The 23,635-nt window shown below is 49.2% G+C and overlaps 1 protein-coding gene and 1 long non-coding RNA gene across 11 annotated transcripts in view; one reads left to right on the top strand and one right to left on the bottom strand.

Moving 5' to 3' along the window:
- Positions 1-5,802: 5,802 nt before the first annotated feature.
- Positions 5,803-23,635, bottom strand: part of auts2a (activator of transcription and developmental regulator AUTS2 a) — a 200,335-nt gene continuing 182,502 nt past the window's right edge. For 3 of the 9 annotated variants that reach the window (XM_028982705.1, XM_028982712.1, XM_028982713.1), the window contains 13 exons: positions 15,096-15,645; positions 14,483-14,721; positions 13,724-13,965; positions 12,758-12,802; positions 11,866-11,961; positions 11,345-11,416; positions 10,975-11,004; positions 10,640-10,711; positions 9,971-10,112; positions 9,112-9,201; positions 8,908-8,991; positions 7,781-8,024; positions 5,803-7,643 (listed from right to left, as the gene is read on the bottom strand). In XM_028982705.1, the coding sequence (XP_028838538.1) occupies positions 6,422-7,643; positions 7,781-8,024; positions 8,908-8,991; positions 9,112-9,201; positions 9,971-10,112; positions 10,640-10,711; positions 10,975-11,004; positions 11,345-11,416; positions 11,866-11,961; positions 12,758-12,802; positions 13,724-13,965; positions 14,483-14,721; positions 15,096-15,645 (3,128 nt within the window). In that variant the 3' untranslated portion in view covers positions 5,803-6,421. Of the gene's footprint in view, positions 7,644-7,780; positions 8,025-8,907; positions 8,992-9,111; positions 9,202-9,970; positions 10,113-10,639; positions 10,712-10,974; positions 11,005-11,344; positions 11,417-11,865; positions 11,962-12,757; positions 12,803-13,723; positions 13,966-14,482; positions 14,722-15,095; positions 15,646-23,337; positions 23,508-23,635 lie in introns of those variants that run through there. The other 6 variants (XM_028982714.1, XM_028982707.1, XM_028982706.1 and 3 more) reach the window with 6 other exon arrangements.
- Positions 18,040-20,620, top strand: LOC114792006 (uncharacterized). Of its 2 annotated transcripts, XR_003750074.1 has the most exons (3): positions 18,040-18,171; positions 18,370-18,576; positions 19,038-20,620. It is a non-coding gene; the product is annotated as an uncharacterized LOC114792006 (long non-coding RNA). The 2 variants fall into 2 exon arrangements; XR_003750073.1 differs by having other exon boundaries at positions 18,040-18,576.

The following is a 23,635-nucleotide window of genomic DNA, read 5'->3' as shown; positions in this document are numbered from 1 at the left end:
CGTGATCCAACGAACGAATTATTGGTGATCTGATTGTTAAATCTGCCCCTGCAAGATAACAAACTACATAACGCTGCAGCGGCCATGAGAAAATGTTCGCTGCCCTGTGAACGACTAAAGAAAATTCTCTTAATGCACAATTAGTTAAATGAATTAAACTCCTGACTGTAAAAGGTTATTCCTGCTGTTGATCTGTTGATCGGCATAATTATTCACACGCAATGTCACCGTGAATTTGTGCACGTGTATTAGGATTGTTGGTATTTGTTAAAAGCCTCTTTATTCCTGTAAAGAGCCGGTTTTAATGCACAATACATGATGCTGCGTGGCACTTTTCTCTGCGTTTACCCCGTTGTTGCCACATTGCTGCAGTCCTGGCCTGTGAGAACGTGCGTCGTTCGAGTTGGGTTTCGTCTTCGATCGCTGTCCGTAGGATCTGATCAATGACGAATCAGAGCTTGACTTGCGGCCTGTCGTCAGGCTGCTGAGCTGGAGGGACAATGAGGGACAATGTCTCCAGCCGTCACCGCGCATCTCCCTGTAAGGATCGTCGGTCCGGAGCTCGAAGTTCGTCGGAATCCATTAGGCCCTAATGACCCGCCTCTCATTAGCCTCTTTGTGTTCCGTTCTGAGAACATTAGGGTGTCGTTACGTGGGATTTTGTGGACCTGCTCACCATCGGCCATCAGACAGCGTTTTTTTTTTTTTTTTTACCTCCTTTCTTGTTCAGATTGGCTTTTGCCTCCTGCTCTTGCACGGTGGATGTTAAGCCCCCTCCCCTGCACACCGGCTCCTTACTCAAGGTATTAATTGATGGGGGGAGCGCGGTGAAGGTGGCGGTAGGTGCCTGCCTTCGATTGGCTCGCCCGCGACCGTCTCCCAGGCAACCTTATCTGGTTGTACACAGTCTGAGCGGGCTCGGCGGCAGGGCCGATTTATCTTGTAAGCATAATGCACTCCCTGCTAACAAAGGAGACCCTGTAAGAGCTCCGGCCTAATCCAACTCCCCTTCCCACCATGCAAATAAAAGCGTCGCTCTGTCCGTCTGTCCGTCCCCACTTCCCATCTCCTGTGCATTTTCCACCTCGTTCCCCCGGATGATGACGGGTACATCATGAAGGTCGTGCCGCAGATTGGCTTGCGAGCTGGAAAAGGCTTCTGACCTCGAGGACCTGTGAGCGGGTCGCCAAGCACATGAGAAGATGAGCGAGCTCGGAGTGATCCGCACCCAAACGCACGAGACGTTTCCTGTCGTGCAGCAGGCCTGGGATGATGACACCGTGTCACTTTGACATGTCAGACGTCGCGCGTGTGCCAGCTCCATGTGTGTAGGTGGCTCTCGGGCCTTCTCTGGACGCAGTGTACAAAGGCTCGGTCGTGACAGACTCCGTCCTAGGGTCGTTTCCTACTGGTGCCACCCAGTTGTCCTCAGAGTGCATGGAATCTTGGGACACGCTTGACGTTCCCATAATGCACCAGGAGTGGTGTGACCAGATAGTCCTTGTCAGGGAGGACGTGTCTTGTTGTGCTCTGATTGGTCAGTGTCTTCTCGTCCTGCATGTGTCACTAATGTTAATATGAATCTGAGTCCTCTGTCCTTCCCGGTCTGCATGGTCACCCTACCTACCCCCAGTGCATTATGGGAATCTGAGATGGATTTTTTTTCGTCACTCTCGCCCCCACGCCGGGGTCCATTACCCATAATCAGCGGTCATTTGTGTGTCCTGGTGGCTCGGAAACGGAGCGGGAATGGGAATTCAATTCAGCCCCGCGGTGCTGGATGTAATGAGCTCCTTTTTCTCCCCTCCTTTTATTCCTTTTTTTTTTTGCTCTCTTGTTGTCCTTGAGACGCCAGCATCAGGACCGTTATCCAGACTTTGACCCCAGAGACCCGGGGTGGCTGGTTTATTAGCCCGTCCATTCGTTTTATATCCAAATCGCCGGCGTCCCTTTAGAGATGACAGGCGCCCGGCCCACCCAGGCAATTACAGGGTCTTCACCCCGGGGTCCTGTCCACTAACACTGACTCCTCCCCCCGAGGGCCCACCCATCATTCCCTGCTCTCGGCGAGGCTGTGTGTCTGTATTGCGCGTTGTAAAGGTTTCCTGGCGCTGTCGAGCTAGTTTGGTTTTATTGGGGCATCATAAATGTTCCGGATTTTATTGCTGGAATAACACACACACACGTCCTGATTAAAAGGCAGAGCGCTCCACTCCTTTTTCCAGGATGGTGTGAGAAAACATTACAATTTGTGTGAATCAATGGATATTTTGGTCCCTTTAGTACACAAAAGCACGACTGGGATCAACTGCATTTTCATGCATGAATAATAAATTGTACATTTAGGCAAGAATAGAACTCTGAATTATCAGAATTCTGTTTCATTCTGTTTCAGAGACAACAACCTACTGATCTTCTGATTAATATTTCAACCCCCCAAAAAAAGTACCAATCAACAATCAATATGCAGATGTTTTACGACAACCCGACACTTACACAAATTTGTCATGATTTTTTTATGTCAGGTTTGACTCAAAATGTGCGAAGTAGAGACAGTCTTGTTAAATAAAACACACGTGTGTCCCGCCACACACACCAGCCAAGGTCACTGGGAAAGAATCTGTGGTTCTCGTGAGAAGCTCAACTGCAGAAATCAATCTTATCGATCCTGGACGATGATCTCACGTCGTGTCAACCTGCTGTTGTCAACGTGTCCGCTGTTGACAACAGCAGCGCGTGTAGCGTTGGTAATATCGTGTGTCCAGCACCCGCTTACACTGGAGACCTCAGTCTCGTCGAGGTCGATGGGAGTTGTCTGGCTGAGTGGGAAACCTGCCTTCACACTGTGGCTGGTTGCCATTTTAACCGGCCTGTTGACTTGTTTGGGAGTGCTGCTGGTCAGTAATCATTAACCACGATCGCCGGCCTGCTGCCGCTTTTACGGAACATGGGAGGCTGTTTGAACTGGCGTCTCGGTTTCTCGGCTGCTGGCCTGAATATTGCTTCCTCAGATCATCTGATTCCTGCTGGTTCATTACAGAGGACGTAAGACCAACGCAGCCACCTGAACTCACACGAATAATAATTTATAATTCAGTAAAACACTACTGTAGCTCTGATGGGGTGTTTACCACCGAGTTTAAAATTCTTCTCAACGCAGAATGCATGAAACTGAAGGAACTTATGAATGAAGGATTCCCATCTTCTACCACACGGAACTGCTGCTCTAGCTTATTTTTTAAAATTTCTACCTTCTTTTTTTACAGCGTGTTTTATTTATTTCCCTTATCTCTCTCTCTCTCTCTCTCTCTCTCTCACACACACACACGCAGAGTCCCACATGTCCACAGCAACAGGACCAACCAGACCTGCTGCTGTATTAGGTGACGGAAACGGATCTCGTGATGAGAATTCCCACTGTGTCCTTGCGATCTAGCCTGTCCCTGATGGCGTATGTAATTTCACGTTATTGTGCTGTGGAGGCGCAGGCCACAGTGACAGATTATTTCCTTTGTATCGTTTTACGCTCTGTTTTGTTATATTCCTGAGAACTGAAAAAAAATCTATAAATCATAAATCCTCCAATCCTAAGTTTCTGTAGAAATATCTCCTAAGATCACCTTACTTTCTGTGTTTCTCCAACTGCAAAGTACATAAGTTATATATGGAGTGTTTTTTATTGAATGGCTTTGTAATAGTAGTTTCTTAACATCGGAATCGGTAACATGGTGCTTTACTGCCACCTGGTGTTCAAACATCTACAGCCCAATAAAACCCACCATAAACTAAGAAGATTTATTCAGTGGAATATGAAAATAAACAGAAAAACAAACAAAAAAAACATTCTCTGGCCCAGCATTTCTGTTGTGTAGCCTTTAAATGCAGAACAACTTAATCCGCACTTAAAAGAGCACTATGACTAAAATAAGGTTTGTGGTAAAAACTAAACAATAAATTCATATTTGTTCTTTTTATGCATTTGTGCATCTTTTTTGCAAAACCTATGCAAGTTTTTATGTAATAAAATGCTGTAAAGATTAGTAAAACGAAAACCCAATTTTGCAGTTACAAAAAATGACCACTGGGTTTCGCCAAAATGCATAATATAATATAATATAATATAATATAATATAATATAATATAATATAATATAATATAATATAATATAATATAATATAATATAATATAATATAATATCCACATATGGGAAACTGAACTGATATAAAACTAGGTGAACTGTGACTGAGAATCTGCAGAGGATTAACTAGTAATGCATAGTGATTGAATAGCGAGTTGATAAAAAGTGTTAAGGAATGCTTAATTTTAACTGTATCTGGATATATCCTACAGATTTATCTAATTATGTAGAATCAATAACATTGACAGTAGAAAAAATGCCTTAACTACAACTTGTAGATAAGTTGTAAATAAAGTTTTAATGCTTTGCATCTCTGCCATCTTGTGGCCAGGTTGGGTATTGGTTAGAAATTGTAGATCGTCTGGATTGATCATAAGTGAAGTGATGTGATTGTCACATGTGATACACAGCAGCACAGCACACAGTGCACACAACCAGTGTGTGGGGACGGTGCTTTGCTCAGTGGCACCTCAGTATGAGTGTGTGAGCCCTGAGGTTGGCTGGTGCTCCACCGCTGGGTGAATCGCCGTGGCTCCAACCGCCACGATCCCATATAACAGGAATAAGAGAGTTTATACAGTCTGAATTCTGTACAGAGTGAAGTGCATTCTGTGATTTTTCGGTGAGTTTTTTTCTTCTGTTTAGGATTATGGTAAAAATGGCCTGTTGTCTGGCTGTTCCTACAGCAGTTTTATTGTGGAATACTGAACCGAACCGATATTAACTGACCATTCTTGTAACGTCTGCTGTGTTTGCATTTGCATTTGTAGCTACATAAAATACAAGAGTCTTGAAAACAAAGTTAGTTCACATTTTTTAATAACATGGCACAATTTACATAACACAAGTTTTAAATGAGGAGCATGCTGAAGATTCAGTCGCTTCGCTTTTTTTTTCCTTTGTACATGGTCTAGAAAGGACTTCATTTTTTACATACATGATAAACAGCAAAAAAGTATTTCGTTAACAATCTCTTTGCAATACTCATTGACTAGTCACTACTGCTCCTGTGCACGTTTGAAATGTTTGATTTAGAAAAAGAAAAATGAGGGAGGACGGAGAAATATAAAAAAAAACAAAAAAAAAAAAACACTGCACAACATTGGAATCTCACAGCATTTGAAGCGCACAACTAAACCTTCAGTGGGCTACTAAAATAGATCTTTGCTCATTAAAAACCAACCGTCCATAGACTTTCACTTTTAATAGATACAGCAACTTAAAGGAGAGCACTTTAATACACCGTCAGACCAACAGGAAGTAATTCCACCACCTATTTTACACTCCGTTCGCAGAGGGAAGGCGTTATGGACGCGCTGTGTTCTCTCCACAATGCGTCACGTTATTATAATTCTTTATCGCATTACTGTTATGAATTACACAGCTGTTTCCTGTGTCCAGATTTGGTAACATCGCTATAAAAATTATAGATATATATATTTATATTTATGCTGCATGTCTATAAAACACAAATTTAAGGATTGTCACCACAAAAAAAGTGTCAAAAAGGAGATTTATCCCGGGAGCCGTATATATTATTGGCTGTTTTTACGTTGGCCGGCGCTTGTGGAGAGAATACAGTGCGGAGTAACTCGGTTTTGTGTGTTGCATAGTCGAAGTGGGCCTGGGAACGGGGGAGGTCTCTGGAATTATGGGACTTGTTAGGTAGCAACGCACGGGAAAAAAAAGGACAATTCTGCAATTTAGGATAAAATAAAAATGTAAAAAGCACGGCCGGCAGTTGGATCTCTGTTCAAAGTAAAGCTTTCTCGACACCCATTTGCATATTTGTACCTCGAGTTTTGCCTTTAAGGAGCGAACACAATGACTGTACACGTATCTACACGTTGTTTTGCCTTCTTGTGATGCGTTGATTTAGAAGAATCTGTACATTCCCTTCCCACACACACACACACACACACACACACACACACACACACACACATACACAGAAAAGAAACACACATTTGAACGGTCGGGCTCATTCTGCCCATAGATCTACGTGGGGGTTCATTGCTAAGGAGCAGAGAATTCTGTACAAAACAGAAAAAAAAAAAACACACAAAAGCAGGAGCAAACAGGATAAAGGTTCTGCAAAAATGTCTCTTTCATTTCATCGGTCAAACGTCCCCTTTTTGTCGTCATTTTTACAAAAAGAATCTGCGTCCCGCCGCTCTGTACACCGTCTCGTCCGCCCAGCGTTAAGTGCTCGTTACTTCAGTAAGTGTGTCAGGCACAGGTCTCGGGCACGTGTGTGTGTGTGTGTGTGTGTGTGTGAGCACCTCATCGTGCCTCGATGTCTTTGTGTGTGTGTGAAGGGGGTCTGTCTCTGATGTCTGTGGTCAGGGGGGTAGTCCGTCGGGGTGAACCAGGGCGCGCCCCTAATGTAGGAATGAGAGGGGGCGGAGCACTGAGAGAGGCGGTGGGCGGAGTCTTGTTCAGGAGTCCGTTCTGATGAGCCGCGGCGGCTGCGGCGGCGGCGGCGGCGGCCGCAGCAGCGGCAGACGGGCTGACGCGGGGGTAGTGCATGCTGGGAAGGCCGGGGCCCATGAGGCCGGGGTGGGCCAGGTGTGGGTGTGGGTCGAGGCCGGGGTGGTGGATGGGGTGGAGCCGCACGGCCGCGTGCTCGTAGTCCTCTCTGAGCATGTGCAGACGCTCCCTCTCCTCCAGCGGCCGGTCTGGGGCGTCCCGGTTGAAGTCGTGGGGCTCGCGGTCGCGGTACGAGCGCTCCGCCTCGTACAGCCGTGGCCCCGCCAGCCGGTGTAACGGGTCATTCCTCAGAAGCAGGTCCCGTGCCAGGGGGTCCCGCCGATGGATGTCCAGGCCGCGGTAAGGGTCCCGCAGGGGGTCCCAGTGGAAGGCGGGGTAGGGGAAGCGCTCGGCCCCGGGGATGGGGCTGATACCCATGAAGGGGCCCACCATGCGAGTCCTGTCCAGGGTGCCGATGCTGTTCATGGGGTGCATGCCGGCCATGCCCATGGGGGCGGGCATGGAGGTGGGCGGGTGCAGGTTGGGCACGGGTACGGTCTGAGGGGTGTGGGCTCCGGGTCGGTCCATCGCTGCCTCCGGCTCCTCCTTCCTCTCCTCCTTCACCTTCACCTCGCTGTTCTTCTTCTGCGGCTCTCCGTACATCACCTCCTTCTTCTCCAGCGCCTCGCGGTTCAGGCCGCCGTTGGTCCTGTCCAGCCCGCCGTGGCGCAGGTACGGCGACGTCGTGCCACGACTGGCCAGCTTCTCCTCGGGCACCCGGCTGTCGTGAATGACGGGGGTGTCCTTGTCGCTGTGGTGATTTTCCTTCAGCTTGTGCTCCTCCACGCCAGGGTCCTTCCAGGAGTCACCATGGTCTCGCTCCCTCTCCCGCTCTTTCGCCTTGTCCTTGTCCCGGGACTCTGAGGAGGACAGGTGGTTTCTGGGAGCTTCTGGAGGTCGACTGTGACCAAGCAGACCGAGGGGATTGATGGGGACCGGGGACGGGTGACTTGGGTGCCGTTTCTCCACACTGTCCCTGAGACAAAAACCAAAACTTTATTACAACTTCACAAATTCTCACAAAAAAACACGGCACCCAAAGATGTTATTAGTTTATATTCATTGCTTGTTAAATTCAGATGAATGAACTGGTAGAGGTCAGAGTTCACCCACCGGTCCTTGTCCTCCTTGCTGTTGGTGGAGTCGCGTTTGTCGGGCTCGCGGTCCCGCTCCCTATCGCGGTCGCGCTCGTGGGAGCTGACGGAGGCGCTGCGTTCTGATTCGCCAGGCTTCAGCCAGGGCGGGGGCGTGGGGAAGGAAGGCGGAGTGCGATGGAGGCGGTTCCAGGGCTCGTGGGTCCCGCCGAAGTGCTGCGGCGTGTTGGCCGCGTCTTTATGACCAAACACAGAGTTGGGTGCTGCGTGGACGAGAGAGACGATCACTGATCCCAAGCATCAGAAGCAAACCTCTCAAAATATAACACCGCGGTTCAAATCTAACTACTCCAACTAAAGCTAACTCCATTAAGGTAAAGCTGAGCAGGCGCCACTCGTGAACAGGAAGAGGGAAGAGAAGCACATTCACCACCCAGTGGGATCAGCACTTTCAGCTGAAATTGAAAAGCACTTTAATGCAATCTGATCGTTTCATCCCATGATATTAACATTCAAGAGCCTCTTTCTCGGCTTTTTCTGACTCCATTCATACCTGTTGTTGACAAGGGAGCCAATCAGGTGCTTTTTAGAAGTGCCACATTTTGATCAATAGCTAGTAAAGTAGGCGGAGATGCTTTGCCATAGAGCTTCACAATTCTGACTCATGATGTGAGTCATGTGAAATAAATAAATATAATTACATGTATATATGAGGATTTGGGAAAAACGGAAAAAAACATCATGATGATTACTGATATAAAGCTCAGAATTTTTTATATTGCAAAAAACAGACAAACTAGTCAGAAATTCATACACAGTCTGTTTGATAAGTACACTTTATATCGCCCCCTTGTGGTCTATGGAAGCATGGCATGCATATTATTCATATAATTTAAATTTTGGATGAAGGCTAAATTGTCGCCCCACAAACACATTGATAAAATCACTCATATTTTCTTTCTAATATATGTTAAATATCAGGTTTTACAAACCAGAAAACCACAAAGTCACAGGTTCAAACCCCACTTACTACACCATTGTGTGGGACAGTCCCTGTAACTACTGGTTATAAGTCACTCTGGATAACGGTGTCTGATAAATGCTGTCAATGTGGCAAGTTAAGAGAGGAAGGAACACAATACTCACTTAATGCAGGGTTTCCCAGCCCTCCAAACGCTGCCGAGCTCAGAGCGCCCAGGCCACCGAATGTTGGTGGCCGGCTGAAGGGTTCTGTGACGGAGCAGAAATATAATATAAATACCGGATACGACGCAATAAAAAGCGGCACAGTCCGTGAGGAGAAGCTTTCATTGTGTGCGGTGTGAGGGGCTTGGCGGCAGAAGGACTTACGCTGCTTACCTAGGTGGGGCGCGGGGCTGAGGAAGTTGCCTGGGTGGTGAGGAGGGTGGCCGAACGGCGCTGCAGAGGGGTGCGTGGCGCCTGGCAAGGAAGAACCGGTGTGAGCAATTTCATGATAATCAGATGTAAAGAAATGAATTACATGCACAGGGCATTTGTGGGAATCCAATTTTTATCAAAAACCTTTACAAATACAATAATTTTATGATAACGTAACGTAATAAATAGTATGATAATAAGACTTTAACAGGCGGGTTAAGCCCACATTGGTGGTTTGGTTGAGGTTCGGTTAATCACCACCTCATCGTGTTGAATAATGTACATGGGATAGCTGCATACAGATTGAAAAACATTTTTCCCCATAATACCAGGGCAATTCCAGCCCCCATATCGCATATCGTATTGCATGTCTTTGCATGATTAAGCACTTGACATGGCATTACATGAAACTGACAGCGCCACAGTGCATGATGAGCTGAAACAATCACCGCATCACATCTTAAGTGTAATTATGCCCAATTTTCCTATATAATAACGGTGCTCTTAATGCCACAGTTCAACCGGAAAACGAATGTGAATCTTCACGCAGCATAATGTGCTCTGACAGGTGGAACGCGTCTCTCCGTCTCGCTCATATCCGCTCCACCATCACTGCAGGGCCTTTACACTGCGGTGTGGCTGAACTTCAGACTCAGACGCGGGTACTGAGAACAAAACCTGGATTTATGATTCAGGGCTGGACTATAATTGCCTTGAACATGAGGACATGAGAACAAGGCGGGAAAGTAAGATTTGCCAGATGCTAATTATTCAGTTGTATTTGGGGTTGTGGGGGAGGAAAAGCCCTCACCTGCTGCTGAGAAGAGCGTCGCTGGACGTGCCAGGTCGTGGGGATGGTGTAATGCACCGAACAGACTGGGGCCTGGGGGCCGACTCAGGAACTCCGGCTTCAGCCCAAAGTCCAACTTGTGTGGATCGACCTGCATCTGCTGCTGGAGGGCCCGCAGAGGCAAGAACATGATGTGAGAAACCAAACTTTCCATGCGGTCAAGCTCAGGTCACAAAGACCTTCCCACAGTCATCGTTCTACTACTAACAGGCACCAGTTTCATTAACAAAATGACCTCTGACCTCCTGGAGTAAACCAGAAATGTCCTGGATCCTGCTGCTGTCACTATTTGATTTTATAGGCGTGGCCATCAGATCTACTGGATGATTTTGTCTCTGTAAGTCACTGCGAGCCCAGTATGTGTGTGTGTGTGTGTGTGAGATGTTTCTAACATGTGTTAGAGGGAGATTAAGGCATTTATCAGGTTCAGCTTTTATCACAACACCCCTACAGGAGCTTTCACAGATCAATACCTTACCTGGTGATTATTATCTCACATTATCTTTCTAACACACACACAGAAAGATGTTCTGTTGCGCACACACACACACACACACACACACACTCCCCCACACATCAGGCAAGCGCAAGTCATCTCTGTAGACACAATCTGGCGCTGTGAGAACTCACCTTCACTTTCTGTTGGTGGTGGTAGATCTGCCAGGCGATGTGGACGTGCATCGCACACCACTTCCCCGGTTTCTGCGGGAGAGACCAAGTCATTCGTGAATTCCTTTCCTACAGTCACATCCAGCTCATTCAAACCAGTTCCTGGTTCAGACCTTCAAACGATACACACACTGATCAGACTCTTTCAACCACTTTCAGTGTCTGCATGCAGGTGGCAGGGCTCATCATAGCTAATTAAAGCCAGCGGTCTGATGACACCTGCCATAATGAGCTCTCCCCCACTTCCTGCACGGCCTTGTGGGATACATGCCGTAGTGCTAGTTAAGACCTCTTACCCTGAGAATGGGCCGGAACGGATCCGTCAGCTGGAAACAAACAACAAGGGAGAGATACAGAGAACACGGTCACACGTCTGTCACTCAACGCTTCTAATTAGCAGCCGCTTCATTACTGACCAAATTAAAATGTTCAAATTTCCCTTTCTAATGAAGCATCGCTGGGAATAATTATCCAGCGTCTCTACGAGCCTCCAGCCTCCTCGTTCTCTGTGGGCCAGCGGGAAAACCGCTACCGACAGGAGGAACGCGAACCCTGGAGCTGGGTTCAGGGTCGAGAATCTGTGGCGCTGCGATCGCCTACTAACCCCGGCGTTTGGTAAGAGTGTGTTCAGCGTGTGCGTGGATGTGAGTCGGCGATGCTGCGTACCCGAGGGTCCTTCTGTAGGAGTGTGTGGGGCACGGCACCGGGTCTGGCTGCGATATCCAATGGATTTGAGGTCTAAGAACAGAAATAAAAACAGAAATGGGGATCATGAAAGGTTCAGCTTCAGTTTTTAACTGCACAGTTGTCCTCAACCAAATGTTTCCCACAGTTCTCATTTCCTCTGGTGCACCAGAACCTGTTTTAATACACACTCAGCCATCTTTTCTCACCTCCACAACACTGCGATGCTCATATAAGCTTATTTCTCACTTTCAAGCCCGACCGCAAATGCACGACACCTTGTCAGCCATCGCTGTAAAGCACGTCAACTGGAGCTCAGTAGAACAGACGTGCGACATATTACTGGAACGCTCGACAGCATTGTTCATTTGTTGCCCGATGGACTGCTCTGTTATGGCATAACGCTGACACCTTCTGCCACTAGAAATGGAGCTTTCATCACGCATCAGTGTGAAAATCGTCGCAGTGTGTCTTGATTTATTTCTATACGTATGTATATGTACCTTAGGCTGGAAGGCTCCTTGGAGAGATCCAAAGGGTCCAGTTGGGGGGATGACTGGAGGAATTCCAGACATAGCTGGGGGATAGGAGTGGAACAGCTGAGAACAGACAGGAGGAGAGAAGACACGAGAGTTACTTCACGTTTGATCGCGAGATGGCCGCTGCAGCTGCGCTAATGCCGTTGGCCGATGGCCCTCCTGGAAGCAGAGCTAAGCTCCTAGATCACTTTTCAGCATTCATCTGATGCGACTGGATTCAGATGCTCCTAATCGGCTGTAGCATGTAGGTGCTGAAGAAGATCCCTCCAGGAAGGCTGTCAGGACCATCGGTTTCTACGAGCGGTAGACTGGGCTCACTGAAGCCCAGTGTACAGCTTTATGCAAAAGACACACAACATATCTGAATGGTTACAAATCACAAATCAATGAAAAAAAATTATACATGCACTACACTCTTTTACCGACACACACACGCAAACGTGGCTCTGGCAACTAAACATGAGAGAAAGCTTCCTTTCTACTGAGCTGTTGAAGCTGACATGACAAGCGAACGGCAGCAAACGGCAGCGCAACAAAAGAGCTCACATCCGTCACCGCGCCGTCGCCGCTGCCCCGCCTGAATAGACGGCCTGTTACATCCCAGATACCATCGCTATTCACAACCAGACACATCCACTGCAGAAGCTGTCTCCTCATTCACCCAAAGTGGCAATATAATTACGTGGGCGATAATTTAATAATCGATCTGAGGCCTGTAATCTGTGGGGTAATTATGGCGGCGGACGTGGAAAGGTTACAGGCCTCTGGGCGTGACGTGCACGGTGCAGATGACAGTGACAGCCGCGCTACGCGCACACAGACACTCGGCTAGAGCGGCGGACATAGAGAAACTCACGCTGTGCCTGTAGAAGGGGTCGACTTTTGTTGGGTATTTTTCAAACTGTGAAAGGAATGAGAAAGAGAGAGAGAGAGGGCTAAGAAAATCGGGAATAAAAAGGCAATTCCCTAAGAAAGACCCTGGAAAACTGCAGCTCGCGAAGATTAAAAAGGGGAAGTTTAAAACCACGGCAGAACGGGCCTTTCCATAAGATGCAGCGTCCCAGTATACAGTGTTTTAACTGGATCCAGGGACACTGGTTCCCACATGAGCCGTCTGTTCTTTTGCTCTCATTAGTGGACATAAAGTGACTTTCCTGAAGCTCCTAGAGACTCTGTGGCTTCAAAGGAACTGCACGCGGCCAGACCGCTAACCCCAGTATAACCATCCAGACCCCAGTAAAGTCAATGATGTCATTAGGCGGGTTTAATAAACCAGCATGAGGTCATGCAGGCCTGGCTGAGGCCGAGACAAACGCCTCCGAAGCTGTCGTGGTCGCGATGGGCGGAGACCACGGTTCAAAAATAATCCAAACTTTCAAGCCAACGACACACATTCACATAAATCGTCACCTGAGGTACGCTTGCACACACGGAGCGCTGGTTCTAAACCCTGTCCAGTCGAGGTTTCTGTTCTACACCTACCCGACTACAGGGAACATTATAAAAACCAGAAGTACAGTACATACACAAACATGCAATTACAAACACAAATAACTAAAAAAACATCTCACACACACACACACACACAGAAGCCAATCACAGCATGTGACTCCTGCTCTTCAGAGCTGCAAGTGGGAGTTCATTTTAAATGAATCAACACTTCGCTTTGAGATCTACTTAATTAGCTCTTTATTGGTTAAGAGAAAGGTTAGCCTAATCACGCCAATCAGGCGCCGCAGCTCTCAAGAACAGGATCTCACAACCCGGACCCATTAAATCAACCCCCCACCATCTTTTCGAGTTGCGTTCTACTTATCCTCACATTTCTGGCTGGGGTACGCACCATGGGCGGTGCAGGCGTGGGCATGATGGCCGGGTGGGGGAAGGGGCTGAAGGTGTGCTGGTGTGTGTGTTGGTGTGTGTGTTGGTGCTGATGCTGGTGTTGGTGCTGGTGTTGGTGGAACTCGGTGCGCAGGTAGGGCGGCGGTCCCAGCGAGGCGCCGCGGTCGGCGCTCTGGGAGGCCAGGAAACGCGTGTTCAGCTCCTGCCTCAGCAGGTCTTGCTCTGTCGGAAGGATGGAAGGAAATTCAGTACAGTAGTCTTGCAAAAAAGAACAGATCAAACGTTTATTCAAAATTACTCTACCATAAAGTAACCATTTCTGATGTTTTATTTGCTGTTAAAAAAACAGAGGGTGGGCCAAAACTTCCCGCAGACCACTAACTTTTCCAGACCGACTTCCCTTCACCACATCAGTTGTCGTTAACATTTACGACATTTATCAGACGGCCTTATCCAGAGCGACTTACAATCAGTAGTTGCAGGGACAGTCCCCCCTGGAGACACTCAGGGTTAAGTGTCTTGCTCAGGGACACAATGCTAGTGAGTGGGATTTGAACCTGGGTCTTCTGGTTCATTGGTTCAACCACTAGGCCACTACCACCCACATTAACACTTTAAACCCTCGACTTCATTATTACACGCAGAATAATAGCATTGTGAGAGTTTATTTTCTTAATTAATAATAAAGAAGTTATAGTATGTGCTTGAGGGGGACAGAAGGGGGACGCTGACGAGGTACCTGAGTAAGCGCTGGCGGCAGCAGGGTGTCCGGGCACAGGCAGTGCGCTGGAAGTCAGAGGTGGAGGTGGGGGCAGCGCTGCAGGGGGGGCAAACATATTGGGGTGGTGAGGGTGGGGCGAGGGGAAGCCGTGCGGGGCGGCGGGATTGGCCGGCAGGGGGAGGGGGAAGGGCGCCGCTCCTGGCGGGGCAGACTGGTGGGGGGCTGGAGGTGGCTTCCCTGGTGTACTGCTGCGACTGCTGCTGCCGAGAGAGAGAGAGAGAATCAGGTATGACACCACTCATTATGTAGAGACAGGTGACGTGTACCAGCCCGTGTCCCCTACAGACTCCCCGGAGCTCCGCCCACACTACTCACTTCTGTCAGTCTCATACGAACGTTTCTGTCCTGTCCTGGAATTTCTGTGGCGTGAATAAAAGTGGTGGTCTGGGCTGGGCCCTAAAGCTCATTTGCACCAGCCATCCCATAATTATTCACGCTGGATAAACATGTAAGAGTGTGACAGCAGAAGCCTGGGGAGTAATCTTGGCAGCGAGCATGTTAAGATGGATTGGTGACGGGCTACTTGTGTGTGTGTGTGTGTGTGTGTGTGTGTGTGGACGGCAGGACTCACCTCAGGCCGTTGAGACTCAGGCTGCTGCCGTAGGCGGGCAGTTGGCGCAAGTGGCAGCGTGAGGGCGGCCTCTGGTGGCCAGGTAGAGCGGGGGACGGCGGGTGGTGCTGCAGGCCAGGTGTGGGGGGCGGCCGGGGGTGGGACGGGGGTTCAGGCAGGAGCTGTGGCCGTGGGGGCGCTGCCTGGGGCGGCTCGGGGCCCCGGGCGAGAGGCAGGGTGGCGGAGGGCGAGGCGGGCCTCTGCGGGGGCGTGGAGCGCAGCTGCTGCTGGCTCTGGGCGGGGCAGGAGGCCCGAGACGGCGCTGCGGCTAGCGGCTCGGCCGGGGCGCGGCCCGGAGGCCAGGCGGGAGCCGGAGGAAGAGGACGCTGTATGTGGTGAGGGGGCGCCGGGGGTTTGGGCTGAGGTGCGCTGGGCGCGGGGGGCGGAGCCTCGCGGCTGCTCTCGTGGCTCCTCTCTTGGCTGCGCTCTAGGCCTGAGACCTGGGGCACGCCCAGCCCTCGCAGCGCCTGGCTGGCATTGGTAGAGAGCGAGTCAACGCCGAAATCTGAGACTGTAGAGAGAAGAAGCGAGAAGGGAAGAAATGTGAGCCTGACCCATGTCAATTTAAACTAGAGATGGGTACAGAAGCCCAGGTATTAAACCGGCACTGGAACTAAATTATTAAAAAAGGTCTGACTTTTATTAAAACTGATCTCCTTTAAACATAGAAAATAAAGAGATGCTCATTATGGGAATGCTAGTAGCCTAGCGGGGAACACACTCATCCAGGTTCAAACCCCACTTACTACCATTGTGTCCCTGAGCAAAATACTTAACCCTGAGTGTCTCCAGGGGGACTGTCCCTGTAACTACTGATTGTAGTGACAGGGACTCTGGATAAGGGCGTCTGGTAAATTCTGTAAATGCATTACCCATCCCTACGTTTAAAACACCACAATAGTGTTCCATGCTAATTTGAGCTTTTTGCACAATTCAGTCTGTCTGTTCAATTAAATCACTTCACTCGAGATGGTTTGTGTGAGAACTGAAATATTAGCCCAAGATGATCTGCTTTTGTCAGCAGCTCTTGGAAGAAGCTGTTCTTGACGATACTCGCGAGATTCGCTCAGCACAAGTTCCGTTCGTCTGACACGAGAGCGTATTCACAAGAGACGGGAACGAGCCCTGAGAACAACAGAGACGAGATGGAATATTAAACAGTGCTCACGGTAAACAAATACAACCTTATTAAGCACGAGACACCGTCTTCGCAGAGCACACACACACACACACACACACACACAGTCTGCTTGGTTTCCGCCAGCTTGATGGGCCTGGCGCTGGTCTAGCAGGCGCTCCTGTCTGCTTGGCTCGTGAGTAAAAGCCCTTTGAGGTGAGAAACATCACACAGGCGTCCGAGGACGGGGGTGTCCCCAGGGTGTGTGACTCTGAGTGGAGCTCTGTGTGACCAGTACCACGCTGAGAGGACATCTGGGAGGCTTTCAAAAGTGACCCGCTGCACTCAGACCCCCCCACAGAACACACATTCTGCACCACAAGGCCAAGTGTGTGAGTGCTGCAGTGCATCATGGATCCACGACCAGGGGCCTTGGTGCTAATGTGTGCTACTGGAAAGAAGAGAAAGTGTCCAAAGTGTGTGTGTGTGTGTGTGCGTGTATTAATTTCCACATGATTCGCTTAATTTAGGCTGCCCTAATTCCTTTGCATCATTCTAACCATTAAGTTAATTCAGCTTGGTTTTTTTTAACTAATTATTTTTATTAAGTTGATAAATCGTGAATTCAAATTTAGCACGTTATTCATACATGATCAAATCCGTTTCTTTTAATTGAGATTCATTTTGTTGGAAAGCTGAATCCATGTGATTCATATGAGTTCATTAAAAAAGGGAACCTTCCCTTTTTTCCAGTGTGGGGTGCAGAGATAGTTGCCTGGTCCCTGAAACAGGTAAACCAGGGGCTCATGGGAGATGATGGTACACATATATAACGTGTAATTAACTCCTATCTGTGAGCCTCTAGAGACACACACACACACACACACACACAGCCTGAGCTGTTGATTGGGCCAGATTCCCCAGGGACCTGCCTGTAGAGGCTGTATGATGGATGGTTAAGCCCCCTGCACGTCCCCTCTGGCCCCTGTGCAGTAAATCCCAGAGGTCCGCTGGCAGGGCGGGCCACACTGATGAAAATCCCCCTGCTGTGTCAGGGAGAATACGGGCGCGGCACCGACGCGTGTGATGCCATCATTAAGGGACAGAGGGGCCCCGGGCTCAGCAGCAGGCTGGGATCAATACTCTGAGTGGTGACCGGTCCCAGGGGGCCTGTCATTGTGTCCGACATCTGTCATAGTGCACACAAAGGACACACACACACACACACACACACACACTGAACATCCCCTACAAAAGTGATGCAATGCTTTATAGGAAGCACCGTTAGCAGGCGCTGGTTTAGTCCTCATTTGTACACAGAGAGTGTTAAAAAACAGGGATACACACACACACAGAGAGTACATCTCCCACCCTCACAACTGTACTGAACACCAGATCCCTCCTTCGTCTCTAAAAGTCCACTACATTTCTCCCGCCATCTCTCTCTCACACACCATACAGGCCTCCTGATGGAAAACATCCCGCGCTTAATAAACGAAGTGGGACAGAAACAGTAAGCCGCTGGGGCTTGTTTTTGCTCTGTGAGCGAACACGTTTTTTTTAAAAGAAACCGAGGGGTTTGGGGGGGTGGGGGGGGGGGGGGGGTGGTAGAGAGAGGAAGAGTCTGTTCTGTTCCTCCTGTAATGAAGACTCCAGGGCCGAGCTGTGGAGCAGGAGATGAGAGCTCCTCCTCCCGGGAGAGTTAATTTGTCAGCTCTCCTTGATCCCTGGAAACAAATAAATGCACCTCCTTCCCTAAGCCCCCCCACTCTCGCTCTCTCTTTCCATGCTCCTTCCTTCTTCCACCAGAATAAAACCCCTCTGCTGCTTTATATTTAAAATGGCTTCCATAGACATGGACCTTATTAAAATGGTGGAACAGATCGGGAGGCGGACGACAGCGGTTGTCTAATGGTGCTGGTAAATGGAAAAGTGTGTGTGTGTGTGTGTGTGTATGTGTGTTTGAACCATGTTGCCCACTGACTGTGTGGACGGGGCTGTTGAGGTGAGCTGAACTTGAACATTAACGAACCCCGCCGAGTCGGAAATCAGCGTTGAGAGGACGAACTGGACGCTGGTTAAAACCTTAACCAGCGACCACTTCTTTTGTGTGTTCAGGTGTGTGGCGGCGGTGGCGTGAGTGAGTGTTGCTGAGAGATGGCAGTGAAGATGGCGGCTCAGCGCGAGCACGCAGGGGGAGCAGGATCTCATTAGAGATAGGGCCGATGGAGCGATTTGCCGGGATTGCAGTCTGACGGGCCCACTGGCGAGATAATTCACATAAATCACACTCCATTTTCAAGTGTTTGCTAACACTTAACTAAGGTTTGTTCTGTCCACACACACACACACACACCACTGCATACTTAATCTTCTCCTTCACACTTTTTGTGCTTCTGAGCTCTAGATTGTATTTGAAGACTCGGGATAGGGCCTTTACGTGAACCAGATTCGCTGCGGAAAGTTATGTGTTCTCATGTTACTGTGTCGTAGACCCTAACAAATCCACTGATTCTATTCCCATCCTGTTTTGACCGTTGAGCCCTTCCCATGTTAAAACTTTATTATAATCCTTTGTGTATTAATCGTGGCTATAGACTTGTTTAGTTGCTGCTGAGCATGTCTGGCACATTTCTGGTTCAAAGACCATTTTCTTATGACAGCTGTGTTGTGGATGTATCCACGGATAAAATGCCATATTATGTCTCGCGTAGGTTTAAGTGTAAAATCCAGTCCGACCCAGATATCAGCGCTGCGGAAATCCAACCTGCTCTTCTCTGTTTCAGCCAACCTGCAAATTCCCCCACGCCAGGACGAGAGATCTGCTAACAGACGAAGACGGCTGAGATCCTCGGGACATCCCGCCTCTCCGTCTTCCTGCCCCCAGAAATAGCTGAGAGTGCATTTCGACTCTTTTTAAGGAGTACGTAGCCTCGACTAACAGCCTCGCAGTCTGTCAGCCCGGATGACCTCTGACCCTGCCTGACAGTTGGCAGCTGGGGTTCCTGGGCTTTGTTCTCCACTCGGGACACCCACTGTGACACTAATGGTGACATTAGTAAGCAGTACGAGGTTCTAGTTATACTAGTACCCTTGAGTGTTTCTCAATGTCCACACACACACACACACACACACACACACACACAGTCCAGCCATTTGTCCTTTCAGCACTTTGGAGACTACTTGGGGACTCACACTGGATAACAGGTGGAAGGGCAGAAGCCTGGAGACCAACGAGAAGACTAAACAGAACAGTCTGTTCATTAAGCGTAATCAGCATCCTTACTGCATTACTTGTGTGGACATGCAGGTGATGCGAAGAACTGGACCGGCACCTGTCCTAGTCCACAGCATGGTGCCGCGCTTTCATCGCGAGTGATGAAGAAGCCAGACGCGGTGCTGACAGGATTACCCAGCTGTCCGCTGGGGATGATGCTGGCCGGAGTGGTGTGGACAACCCTCTCCTGCAACCCCGCACTGTTAGCACATTCTGCTCGAGTCACGGCCACTGGGAAAACAGATCACTTTTCAGACGTTTCGCGGCCAAACGCTGTCAGGCGGCCACCTGCGCCGAGCCAGACACCCGTCCATATTCATTAACCCTACGCACGTTCGGCCAATGTGTTTTCCTTCCCTTTCATTTCACCATTTCCGCTGCAGCCAGACGTCCAATTATGCTGTCAGAAGCGGCCGCGCTGGCGGAGACGCTCTGTCTGTGGGACGTGGAAGTCAAACCGAATAAAGCGGCCGGCCCGGTCCAGCCCTGCCACTGAGGGGCTGAGCAAACACTTGTTATGATCGGTGTGGGTAATGTGAACCTGCTCTACGAGGAGGAGGGATCACCTGGTGGTAATGACCTGACACCGGGTTAAAATATAAATATAACCACGGGGTATTAAGCATCTATTGCATCTGTGCGCCCAGGAACCCTCCACCCAGGCCCACCTGCTGCTGCACTCCACTGACGAATGCCACGGGATTTTTTTGGGGTATGGTTGCAGCATGTGAAACCTGTAGTTTTTCCAGTGACAAGACATAATCGATTGGTCATTTGCAGAAAAGATGAGGTGACATATTGGTTGGCGATATTCTGGAGGGACTGATTAATAATCATCAGTGAGACTCTCTGTCTGGTGGCCTGGCCTGGACGGAACTTGGCATCACCCCCCATCAGTGCTCTCGTGTCAACGCACCCATGTTCTAGATATGGAAAAGGACGAGACATGACATGTTCTGGATGTGGAGGTTTTTATAAACCTTACTATTTACAGTAACAATAATAATAAAAAAGTAATTATAATTTATTATTATATATCTGACTTATGTATAGAAACTACAGAGTGAATAAAAAGATTGTATTCATAGTGAACCAGAATTGATCACTTCATTGAAGGTAATGGTCGCTCTGGATAAGGGCGTCTGCCAAATGCTTTAAATGTAAATTATTAGTGTATTATTATTAGTAGTATAACTAGATGTACACACATTTGCTGAAATAATTATTAGAAAATATATAATGAATAATGGTCTATATGTTCAAAAGGCCAAGCGCATTAACTTCACCGCAAGGTAATGAGAGGCCAACAAGGTCAATTAAGTAAGTGCCAAAATACAAAAGAACAGACAGAGTAAAAAAAGATGGCAGAAGGCTGCAAGGGCAGTAAAATCACTCTTTCTCACAGACACACACACACACACACACATGAAGAGCTGTTATAGTCATTCATGTCTGGCATGACGGTAATGTGGTATGGCATGGGGGCGCAGAAGCTGACGGAAGGTGACCTCAGCTCCTGTGTGGTCTGTCATGTCAACATGGACCATTCTGGTGCCTGAAACACCTCCAGATATCCCAGCATGCCGTGGGGAGGTGGGAACTGTTTATTTTTATTAGGCCTGGACGGTGAACGCTAAACAGAAATAAAATCCAGCAGCGCCACTATCCCGAGAACGTGTCTGGGCAAGCATGAGTGAATGTGGAGTGTGTGTCTCTCCAAAGCGCATGTGTGTGTGTGTGTGTGTGTGTGTGAATGAGTGAGTTAGGGAGCTATTTTAAAGTGGGAGGGATTGCAGGGGAAAAGACATGTAAATCTCTCAGCGATGCATGCGAAGCATGTCCACCAGAGACTGTGGTGAAGTCCTGAGTTGCCATCTAACAAAATGTATTTTCATCAGTGTGTGTGTGTGTGTGTGTGTGGTAGCTGTATGCCTGACTGAAGCTCCTCTCCCACAGATGGCTGGGGTTGTGACATTGCTCTCCCTGTAAAAGGCAGCCAATCTTGGGTAATTGCTGTGATTAGCACTGCGAATGTTTTCCTAAGCCTTTCTGACAGACACACTGCCCTCACAGGGTCCCAAAACACACACACACTCAGCTGTTTTCACACTTTGAGTGAACTTGCTGAGTTTTCACTCTGTCCGTAAAGAGGTTACACAGTTCACTTGTGCCTTGATTAAGAGAATTAAGGCACACGTCTCACCAAACTAAAGCACTTGGATCAAAGTCAAGGGGAGCGTACTGATCTTTAACATGAATAAAAAAAGCTTTCAAAAGGGATCCATTAACACTGTGCATGTGTCTGTGTGTGCAAGGGAGAGGAGAATGGCATTGAGATGTGAGCAGGATAGGAAGGATTATGGCTGATTGAGGTCGTTTTGTTGGTGGGGGTGAAGGGGGGAGTTGGGTGTCACGGTGTCCATTTCCCACCCCGGTGTAGACAGCACTCATCCTTTAGAGAGCAAATCTTTATATATCCCCCAGGGGCAAAACTCCGGCCCGGGGGCTGAAACCCGAGAAGGTTCTGACAGGCTCCAACACATGTGGCCCCCGCAAGCCTCTCTCCCTTCCCCAGCAGGGGAGCGCTATGGGCGGCAAGGCCAGGAGAGGGCATGGGGAGGGGCAGGAGGGGCTTCAGACACACTCGAGCACTCCCCGAGCGCCGGGGAGGGTCAAAGCCAGGCACGGGAGGCCGAAGGGAAGCTGAGAAAACACTAAAAGCAGGACTGACAGATCTCCTGCACCCAGCAGCGTCTCGTATCGGATGTCTCCGTCAGTCCTTTAAGTGCTCTGACCCACGGGGGCTTTCAGTCAAGCATTCGCACCATTCCTCAAAGCCGCTGAGGAATTCGCTCTGTAATTTAATTAGAGCCGGATCTTCCTACGTGACCTTCCAACGGGTCTCAGTCAAGGAGTCCTGCTACAGGAGACACATTGCGGTCACTTTCATCTTCACTTTCTCCTGAAGCACAGAGTTGCATGGTGTGAGCGTGACAGCTGACGTGCCTAAGCCCCTTCGCTCCATCGAATGCACCACAGGCTCACCAGGGACATTTCTGCCGTCTGTGCGAGTGCCTGTGTAAATAACACAAGCCCTCGGGTCCCTCCTGGTGACAGAGATACACACACAGCGTGAACTTGTCCATCAACGGCCCACCTCTCCGAGACCAGACTGGGGCCCTCTGTCACTCAACGTCCCCTAACGTCCCCAACGCTGGCAGCCGTGGTGGATTCTTTAGGGAGAGGCCCCCTTGTTTCCGCCGAGTGTTGCAACCTAGACGGCAACCACTGCTTCAAGCCCTTGCAGGAGTCAGTTTGTACTTCAGTACCGGCGGGTCCTCGTGCAACTGCACTTGAGGGTTAGAAGTTACAAGATCGCGTATCGCTCAACAAAGGTCTGGGCCATTCGATACGACGACAGATGGCGCATGCACAATGGGAGCCAGAAACGCCCTTTAAAGAAAACATGACAAGAGACTTCCTTCGCTTAGCTGAAATAAATACGCGCGACACTGCTATGCTGCCAATCTCGTGTTACCGCCGAGGGCAGCGAGCTGAGAAACTTTAGCCACGCGTGCCAACACTTCACCAATGGAGCTGCAGCAATACCCACCGGCAGGGTAACCTCGTGGCATGACGAATGAAGACATGGTAGAAATGAAACACACACACCTACCCTGCTACTCGTCAACCTGCCTGCTGCAAAGCCAGTTTTCCTATAATACGTGCAAAGTCCAAGGACGAACATGCTTGATGCCATTGAGTCCCCATGGTGGATGTGCTTTCCTCCCCCAGAAGGCCAAATTTACCCTGGAGAGGCTTGAGTTGCTGGCGTTGCCGGTGTTGCTGGGGGGTGGGCAGCTCCTGTTCCGACTGCGAAATGAGACGGCGCTCAACGGGAGAGGAGTGGTTTGAGCCATGGCCGCTCGCGGTGTCGAGTATCAGTGCCTCAGCGAGAGCCTCTCCCTCGCACTGTTGCGCTCTCCCTTGGGTCTGCACATGACGCTAACCGATTGGCTGCGGTCGGCAGGCACAGGTCAGTCTGACACATTGACACCATCTGATTTCCTCTCCTCCGGATGACCAATCGGGAACGAGAGGAGCCCC

The sequence above is a fragment of the Denticeps clupeoides genome, chromosome 6 (assembly GCF_900700375.1).
Source record: "Denticeps clupeoides chromosome 6, fDenClu1.1, whole genome shotgun sequence".
Taxonomy (NCBI): domain Eukaryota; kingdom Metazoa; phylum Chordata; class Actinopteri; order Clupeiformes; family Denticipitidae; genus Denticeps; species Denticeps clupeoides.
Note: the sequence above shows the minus strand (reverse complement) of the source record. Positions and strands in the feature narration are given on the sequence as shown.